Source organism: Chiloscyllium plagiosum, chromosome 28 (genome assembly GCF_004010195.1).
Source record: "Chiloscyllium plagiosum isolate BGI_BamShark_2017 chromosome 28, ASM401019v2, whole genome shotgun sequence".
Taxonomy (NCBI): domain Eukaryota; kingdom Metazoa; phylum Chordata; class Chondrichthyes; order Orectolobiformes; family Hemiscylliidae; genus Chiloscyllium; species Chiloscyllium plagiosum.
In genome coordinates, this window is record NC_057737.1 from 13,497,260 (window position 1) to 13,507,193 (window position 9,934).

At 40.1% G+C, this 9,934-nt stretch overlaps 1 protein-coding gene across 1 annotated transcript in view; it reads right to left on the reverse strand.

The window, feature by feature from the left end:
* Positions 1 to 674: 674 nt before the first annotated feature.
* Positions 675 to 9,934, reverse strand: part of exo5 (exonuclease 5) — a 10,633-nt gene continuing 1,373 nt past the window's right edge. The window contains exons 2-6 of the mRNA XM_043718337.1: positions 6,492 to 6,588; positions 5,001 to 5,266; positions 3,951 to 4,055; positions 3,424 to 3,596; positions 675 to 2,369 (exon numbers count right to left, since the gene is read on the reverse strand). Coding sequence (XP_043574272.1) covers positions 1,902 to 2,369; positions 3,424 to 3,596; positions 3,951 to 4,055; positions 5,001 to 5,266; positions 6,492 to 6,588 — 1,109 coding nt within the window. The 3' untranslated portion in view covers positions 675 to 1,901. The remainder of the gene's footprint in view (positions 2,370 to 3,423; positions 3,597 to 3,950; positions 4,056 to 5,000; positions 5,267 to 6,491; positions 6,589 to 9,934) is intronic.

A 9,934-nucleotide genomic window follows, 5' to 3' on the forward strand; every position in this document is an offset into this window, starting at 1 on the left:
CTACAATTTGATTTAAAAAAAAACTTTTGGTAGGTCTTTTGCATGATGCAGTCACATGGTATGGCACCATGTGCTGGTGCCCCACAAGTGGCAGAGCACTGCTTGAAAAGGACTGCCTCACCATAATATGGACCTTCTGAATCCATAACGATCTAGCACTGATTGAGAGATTAAATGAGATCAGTATACTCCTGAAGCATTATATCTTCAAAGGGGGTTCCAGCACATGCTTTGAAATTTGCGTTACAGGTAGACAGGGTGGTTAAAAAGGCATTTAGCATGCTTGCCTTCATTGCTCAGACTTTTGAGTGATGCCCCTGCTCTAAAGTTATGATTCATGCATGAATCAGAGCTATTTAGATGACACAGCTGGAGGCATGGACTTCCAAGGAATCAGATCTTTCAAAAAAAGAGGAAGAGGAAGGGAAAAAAGGTAAAGAGGATGAAGGAATAAAATGAAATGAGTGCTAAACATTATTACTTTTTCTCCCAAACTCTCTCCTCACAGTTAAAAATCACACAACACCAGGTTAGTGTCCAACAGGTTTAATTGGAAGCACTCGCTTTTGGAGCGCTGCTCCTTCATCAGGTGATTGTGACAACCACCACCACACAACTGCCTGGTGAAGGAGCAGCGCTCCAAAAGCTAGTGCTTCCAATTAAACCTGTTGGACACTAATCTGGTGTTGTGCGATTTTTAACTTTGTATAGCCCAGTCCAACATCGGCATCTCCAAATCGTCTCTCCTCACAGCTTATAATTATGGTTCCCTGGGCATGATCAATAAGACAGCTTAGGTTGAATCATATAAAACTGACAGCAAAGAGCGAGAGAGAGAAATTTGGCAAACTTTGTGATAAAGACCAGTTGCATTGTACAGCCTGTACATCAACAAAATTATTAGCTCCACTTTACAACAATGGCTACACTTAAAAATCATCTCATTGCATGGTCCATCAGATTAGAGCATTCAAAACGGTTTTCTTCCTCCCCACCCTTTTTTACATCAACCAGTTAAGATCAGGACACTCTCATATAAAAACACGATGGGCAAGGCTTTCATGTTAAAAGACAGGAGCAGCATTTGGGCAGATATTGACAAATGCTGAAGGAGACACTAACTCCTGATAACCTTAGCCTGTTGGAAATCACATCTACCCAAAAGGCCACTCACTAAATATCAATAATTAACAGTATCACAAGGCACTTCACATACAAAAATATATTAGATTGGAAACTGCTTTACAGAACTGTGAGGGAGCAGAAAGGCATTAATGGAAACCCCCTCTGCAGAAAGCCAAGTTAATGTTCTGGGCAGTAAAATCACAGAATAAAATCAGTATTCTCGCAGTATCAAGAAGCATTCAGATATTACAGGTAGAAAATCCCTTATCCGAACATCCAAAAACTGAAAAGCTCCAAAATCCAAAGGTTTTTTGTGAAGTTTTTTTCTCATTACCAAGATTGTTTGGCGAGCAAACTTTTATCCCAGGTCGACACCCACTCGATGCATGTCACGAAGATGCTGATGTTGGGGGGGGGGGGTGGGGTCGTGACCAAGCACTGACAGGCCTGGGGTTTCTCTGTGAACACCCCCAAGTTGATACCCACTCGATGTGTGTCACTCAGAATGCAACATGGGGGGAATGGCCAAGCACGTTCTTAATAAAAAGTCTGCTCCTCCGTTAAGATTTTTCAAAATTTCACCATTAAACTCTCACTTGTTCTGAAAACTGAAAAATTCCGAATTCCAAAAAACAGCTAGTCCCGAGCATTTCGGATAAAGGATCGTCAACCTGTACTGTGCTTACATCCTACAGTGATACCGTGACTGTGGCTTTCTTCCAGCTAGAAGGCAAATCTGTTGGTCTGCGTTTAAAACCAGACGTTGAGTGCAATCCTCACTTGCTTCGATTCGCCTGATTCTTTTGTGTAGCTTCTTCAGCTTTACTTTGTCTCCACTCACAAATGTCAGCAAAGTCACAAGACCGACATTTCCATGCCTCCTCAATATCCACACCCTTGGCCTCCCTCTGGCCCCTCCAGAAGGAGTAATAATGCTTTAGCTCACTTTTAACCCACTCCTCTTCAAAGTTGACCTCTTTTGTTCCAATTAGAGAGGCATCTGCTTGGTAACAGTATTCTATTTTCATGGCGTCAATATTGGGGATCTCTGCATATCTCAGGTTTAACAATATTAAATCCAGAAGGTCACCGAATGCGCTTATGGTAAATCCCACCTTCTGAGCATGCAACAGAATCTCTGAACTAAACGGCTGCTCCGTCCTTAAGCAAAGATGGTGAGTGATAGTGTCCTTGTTCAGTTGGCCTTTTATCATAGCCTCAAAGAGAAGTTTGTATATATTAACCTGGTAATAAAAAAGGGGACTTAGTTTTACGAAATGATCGATACAGAGCCAATATCACTTCAATAAAATGTTAACATTTCCACATATGCTGCCAGACTGGAGTTTCTTCACAAATTTCTCTTTTTGTTTGTTTCAGATTTCTAGCATCTACAGTTCTTTATTTCACTTCAATATATCTTTGCTATTCATTTCACACACCAGAAGTCTTCACTTGTTCCCTGGTTGTGCAGTGTATTTCTTTTTTTAAACCTTTGGAATCCATGTACAAAATGACATGAGAGTAACCTATAACTTCTTCCCAATTGGAATGTTGTGACAGCATGTTTAATTGCTGGTTGGGATCACAAAACACAACAACACTAGAAAATTTAATACTGGCATTTAAACAGTGGGCTTTCTCATTGAAGAATTTCCCCTTTTAAGAATGCTAGAACTGTTCTGTGCAAAGCCACCAACAGCCACTGTGCTGCAGCAGTGGCCCACAAATATTAATGAGAAATTGGTTGAGGGAGGGATATTGATCAGTCAGACAAAATGGTACAGTATTCTGAATCAGGCAGCTATCACATTCAGTGTCTATAATTACAGGATTAAAAGCCAGCAAATGGTAGAAAAAAACAAGGGATTTTCCAATTGATTTCTGTAGTTGGAGAGAAACCGAACTTCACTTCCAATATATGCACAGTGTAGATATGAGTTAACAGCCAATTATTGTTAAATGACTTGATACTTAAATTCAAGTCCAACCAGTAACTAATCAATCAACATGAAACCCTGCAATTCCTGACTGATGCTTTATCAAACTGCACTGAATCACAGAGAAATACAGTGGGAGTAACAAGACTTTGTAACTAGAGATGACAAGACAAAAGTTGTATGGAAAAGTTATTTTTTTTTAAGGATTTAACAACATTTTCTATAAATTCTATAATAAAGAATTTTATAGTTTTAGAATATGATATGTTTACAAGAGAATTAAATCAGATAAACATGAGGTTGAAGGTCTTGTGAGCCAATGAAAACAGATCCTTTTCAAATTTTTGCCCCCACTTACTTGTAACTGATGACTCTTCCTTTGAGCTACACTGGGATATGTTCGCTGACCACGAGTTTTCAGTTCATGCAATTCCAGTTCACCTTTGGAATTATAGCACAGCTCATCAACAACACCAACAAGGAAAATCCCCTCCAGCTCTCCAAACACTGGCAGCTCTCGGACACGCTCTCCTATTCAATACACAACCAAATTACTTGGTTAGAATACAGCTGAGTGGACAGCCTCAATGATATTCACTACTCCTGCAGATGGTTATAAATTTGAGTCCTATGTTGACAATTACTCAAACCCGACTCTCTTTCAGCTAGATAGTTTTCAGCTGATTACATAGATGGTGCAGCTCACCATGATGAGGCTTGTTATATTCTGAAGAGGCAAATTTTTAAAAACCTATCCAGCATGGTTAGAAAAACTGGATGACGCTGTGGAAAATGCTACAAAACAAAAGCAAATTATTTTGTAGCATAAACGATGAAAGAAGTTTCCTACCTTTAAGGCAAATACCTGACAATGTTTTTATATACCTGCTTGCAAGAACTGGATCATTGAGAGAAGATTAAGTATCTTCACAGCCCAGCTATCTTCTCGGCTCTCTACTTTTATTGGGACAATATCTTGGACCTCCAATTCTAAAACAGAAGCAGAAATAACCTTACTCACACTTGCCCTTTAACAACCACAGCAGAACTGCAGTGTGAATTCGGATGGACGGACAGACGGAGAGGGAAGTTAAGACTGCCACTAAACTTTTGAAAAATATTGACTTTTGAAGAAAGACATTTCAATCCCAGCTGACTTTGTTCATCAATGAAGCAGCACTGGTTCTTAAATTAATGTCAGGAGTAGTGATTAAATTAAATCTCAAGATCAGCCTTGTGTCTGCCAAGGCAGTAGTTTAATAAAAACAGCAGGTAAATGGGGCTCATTCAGAAGCAGAAAATCCACTTTTGATTCCTCCTTTATTCATGTTAGATCAAAGAAAATATGAAGAATAGACATGACACACAGTTCCAACTTCTGATCATTACTTGGTGTCCCTACTGAAAAATGTCTGCTTTATAAAATTATTTAATAGGAAATAGTAATTGCTGGCAAGGTCAGAATTTGTTGCCCATCCCCAGTTGCCCCTGTACAGAGTGGCTTGTGCGGCCATTTGTGCAAGTAGTTAAGAGTCATCACATTACTGACAGTCTGGATTCTTATGTGAGCCAGACCAGGTAAGAACAGTAGATTGCCAGATTTTTTTTTATGACAATCAATCAGTCACCATTACTGAGACAGACGTAGAAATTGGATTTAGATTCCACCAGCTGCCATGGTGGAATAATCCCCAAAGCATTAGCCTGTACCTCTGGGTTACGAGTGTAATGACATCACAACTACACTATCTCCCCCTACATATGTAGATAGGATGAGACTTGGTTGTGATGCAGCTCAGAACTAAATAACAAGCCAAAGTTTGGAAGCAAACATATTCACAAATGAGGTGACTACGGACCCTAAGCACTGACTAATGCTGGGACAAACAACTTGATGCTGGGACTAGCAATGTTCATTTCAGTCTAAAAGGTTACCTCTTGCCAGGTGTAGACAGCTACCAGCTTTCACAACTGGAACTTCTTCTCGCAGTTGTTCAATGTGTGGCAGTTCTAGACCATAAACCACTTGCTGCTCGCACCAAGCCTGTCGACTCAGGTCAGTGACATTCAGGTACCTTCGACCAAAGCGCTCCAGCGGGATCCTTTCATCCTGCTTTTTCCGTTTACTGCCACTGCCCTCAGGTCGCACGTCGCTTTTCTGTTCAGACACATTTAGCTGATTGGAGGATTGCTTGTTTCCACTAGGGTCAGGGGAGGGGAGAGAAAGATTGATTGCCCAAATTTATTTTTTAATTATGGGGCAGAAGGAAAAGTAAGTAAAGAGCACCTCAGCATCAAATTCTTCTTTTCATAGAGAAATAGGAAATACTTGTAATTAATGACCAGCTGTCAAAACCAGGGGTGATATGTAGTGTTAAAGCATGCAATTTTAATTATTGCATTGCTCGACCTGAAACAGAAGCTTCCTTCTCCAAAACAGTCATAGGAACATAGGAGCAGCAGGAGGTCATTCAGCCCTTTAGGTCTGTACAGCCATTCTTGATAATGGGTCATCAACTACCTCAATCTATATGCTGACGCTGTCTAAAATCCCTCAATTTTATTGGTGACTCAAAATATATTAATTTCTGCCTTGAAATTTACTTAATGACCGAGCTTACACAGTCTGCTGAGGGAGAGAATTCCAAAGATACAACACCCAAGTGAAGAAGTTCTTCTTCATCTCAGTCCTAAACAGTCTCAAAGTAAGAGGCTATGTCACCTAGTTCTATACACCACAGACAGAATAAACATCCTTTCTGTATATACTGTTTATGTCTTTCAGAATTGTGTAACTTCCTAGGAGACTGCTAAACTCTGAACAGAGAATACCAGGTAAAGTCTTCACAATCTCTCTTCGTAGACAGTCCCACAATTTAATCTGGTGAATTTCCACTGTAATCCCCCTACAGCATGTATATCCTTCCTTAGGCATGGGATCAGACTTCATTCAATACTCCAGCTATGGTGTCACTAGTTTCTATACAGCTGAAGCAAAACTTCTTTGTTCCTGGACACACATTATTTTGTGATTAAGGCAAATATACCATTTGTCTTCAGAATTGCTTGCGGCACCTGAATGCTAGCTTTCAGTGATTTCTGAACAAGGATGGCTTTGGACGTCAACACTTTCCAATCTTTAACCCATTTAGTACTCTGCACCTTTGTTTCTTCTTCCATTTCACCGAAAAGTATTAAAAAAGGATTTCACAAGAACTGCAATTGCCAGTGTTGGAGCCTGTGGGAAGGCACCAAGAATGTTTTAATTAAAATTGCAAAGAGCTCAACTGATAAAGAGCATTGACACATTCAATTATTTACACCGCAGTTGAGCAAACTAAGCGATACCTCTAAGCCAAGACTTATTACAATGTACTACAAGTATTAGCCACGATAATATAAAAATATAAAAAGCTTAAAAATTACCTACAAATATCTTCAACAGTTTCTTGTCCAGTACAGCAAGATTCAGTGGATCTGTTAGAGGTACGATCATCATCTCCCTCACAAAGTTCAGGTCTATCTAGGAGATCAGAAATTAAACAAACAGGTCAAGATACATATTTCTGTAAACTTTACATATTTTCTTTTCAAACTGATTTACAATGTCAGTTGTGCTAAAACTGAAGACTTATAGCTCTCACCAACTGGCTACAAAAACTACAAAGCTGTATCATATCTCAGGAAATGTATACCGACGTTACCAAGAAACATTTGACTTGTTGAACTTCAAAGTAAATTTTATACTCGTTCAAAACAAAAGTAAACTCGCTGACAGACAGAGTGATGTGTGAAGATTAATGACAATAGGTGATGCAATTTATCAATAATTTCACAACCTTAAATGCATTCTTGTATTGTCCATTTTATTCAAAAAAAAACCTCCAACATCAATACCTGTTGCTTCCAGACTTGCTGAGCTTTTCCAGCAATGAAAACCTACTTTGTCATCACATAGGGGGCAAAAGGTTTCAGAAAATTATGCAAGATAGGGGGAAGCACATTTTAAAAAACTATGATTTGTTAATTGAAAATCTCAAGCTATTTCCATGACAGAGGCACGTGGTGAACTACAAAGACAGCTCAGGCGAAACACAGTAGTGACAAAGGATTAATCAAAAGATGGGTAGTTAAAAAAAAAAGCATGTATTTAGCATTGTGATGTCTCACTGGGGTACTGCACTAGCAATCAAGCCCAGCTTTCCCCAGAGTCATCATCAAAGTTCACATTTTATAACAGTGCACAAAATTCCCCAATGTATTAGTCTTTCAGACCCAGGTTTGTTTGTTTACTTATTTTAGCTACAGGTAAATAACTATGAACGAATGTATAACCCTACTAGTTGAAACTCTAACTACCTTATAAAACTCCCTACACAGAATGTAAAATACTGTGTAAAATATTGGAGTCATGACAGAGGGAAAGTCTGTGAAGGCAGTTTAATAGTCCCTGTTCAACTTGTCTAGCTTGCTGCTCCTCAACGTTCCAAGTACTTTTAATTGCTTGCAGGAGGTACAGGGTGACTGGGTCACACCAATAAAGTATCTGATTTATTGGTTAAGAGCCATAGCTCACAGCAACTGATGAAGAAAAATAGACTTTCTTCAGGTGCAAATTATTTTTATTGCAGAGAGACTAGCTCCTTCTTTTCTGACGGTCCAATGACTCCTACCCAAACATTCACATCCACAAGCTGTTCAGTCACCTGGGTGACAATTACACAGTTGTGGAAGGCCTTTGGTATTGGTCTGGTGGGTGGTGACCAGTTGTCCATCAGGTACCTGTTGCCCACCAAAAGCTCCATTCATACACAGCCCTTGGCTTAGACTTCCTCACCGCTTGAACAAACAGCAGTTTAAAATAGCACTTACAATGAGGGTCGAGCAACTTGCTTTAAAAAGAAGTGCAGTCTTTCTTTCCAAGTGCAGTTTTTAAAACTGTTCTTTTCCTATTTCAGTCCACAATTAGAGTCATAGAGATGTACAATGTGGAAACAGACCCCTTCAGCCCAACCCGTACATGCCGACCAGATATCCCAACCCAATCGAGTCCCACCTGCCAGCACCCGGCCCATATCCCTCCACCTCATAATTTTGTAAACCTCTATAAGGTCACCCCTCAACCTCCGACGCTCCAGGGAAAAGAGCCGCAGCCTGTTCAGCCTCTCCCTGTAGGAGAGGCTGAACACATCCCTTGGCTCAGGCTCATCTGCAACTAGACTTCCCCACTGCTTGAACCATCAGCAGTTGAAAATAGCACTTACAATGAGGGTCAAGCAACTTGCTTTAAAAAGAAGTGCAGTATTTCTAATTGAAATTACAGAAAAAAAAAATATATATAGTATTTACAGCCTATCCTCAGGACCTCAGAAAACAGATTCTGCATTACTTTTTAAAGTTGTTTACTTGTAAATGTGGTAACCAATTTAAACACAAAGTCTCAAAAACAGAAAATCAAAGAAATGACCAGTTGAAATAATAGAATATGCTGGAAAAACAAAAGTCAAATGTAAAACAAAAGTCAAATTCTGCCTATGATGGAAATCTGAAATAAAGAGAGAAAATGCAGGAAATAAGACACGTATGTATGGATCAATAGAGCTAACATTTGAGCTAATATTCAGCAAAGTTGAACTGGACTTGAAATGTTTTTGGTTTCTCTCTCCACAGATCTGCCAGACCTGCTGAATAGCTCCAGCATTTTCTATTCTTATTTTAGGCCAATGTGTATTTTGGTCATGTTGATTGAGAAGAATATTGGTCAGGTTACCAAGACATTTCGTGTTCCGGAAAGAAAGATTGGCATCTATATAACACATTCCACAACCATCGGACATTCCAGAGCACTTTACAACCAATGAAGCCATCTAAAAAGTGTAGTAGCTATAGTAATATTGGCCAATATGTACACAAGCAAGAATGTGAGAATGATTTAATTTTCTATTATGGGATGTGTCATCACCATTGTTATTCATCCCTACCTGCCCTTGGATTGTGGCTAGCAGACTACTGCAGGTCAAGAATCACAGAGGCCAGAGTTGGTAAGAATGACCGTGAAGCAGATAAAGTTTTGCAGCCACTGATGATAGTTTCCTAACACTAGTTTACAACTCCTGATTTTTCAATGGAATTAATTAATATAATTTGACTTTAACCAAGGTGGTATTCAAACCTAAGGATTAGCCTCAACCTGATAAATCCAGTGACATTACTGTTAAATCACAGCTTCCCCACTTCATCAGGAAGGGCTTATGCCTGAAATGTCGATTCTCCTGGTCCTCAAATGCTGCTTGACTGGCTCTGCTTTTCCAGCACCACAATCTTCGACCCTGATCTCCAGCATCTGCAGAGCTCAATTTCTCCAAATAACAGTGCTGTGCTCTGAGTAGTGCACCAGGAAGGAGGGTCAGTCTCCATTCCAATTCTGGATGCTACTTGAACTCTGACACTTCAGACTGAGTCACAAGACTTTGTTTTTAGTAGTTCATGGGATGTGGGCACCATTGTTTTGACCTGCATCTATTTTCATTTCTGTGAATCTGGAGTGACTCGAAGGCAGCAATTTCCTTCTCTAAAAGGGCATTATTCAGCTACATTTTCCCCAAGAATTGACAGTCATCATTAGACATTTAATTCCAGACTCAAACTTGGGTTTCATCCGCCGACATTTCCGCCACCTCCAAACAGAGCATAAACCAAATCATCCGCCGACATTTCCGCCACCTCCAAACAGACCCCACCACCAGGGATATATTTCCCTCCCCACCCCTCTCCGCCTTCCGCAAAGACCGTTCCCTCCGTGACTACCTGGTCAGGTCCACGCCCCCCTACGACCCACCCTCCTGCCACCGCAGGAACTGTAAAACCTG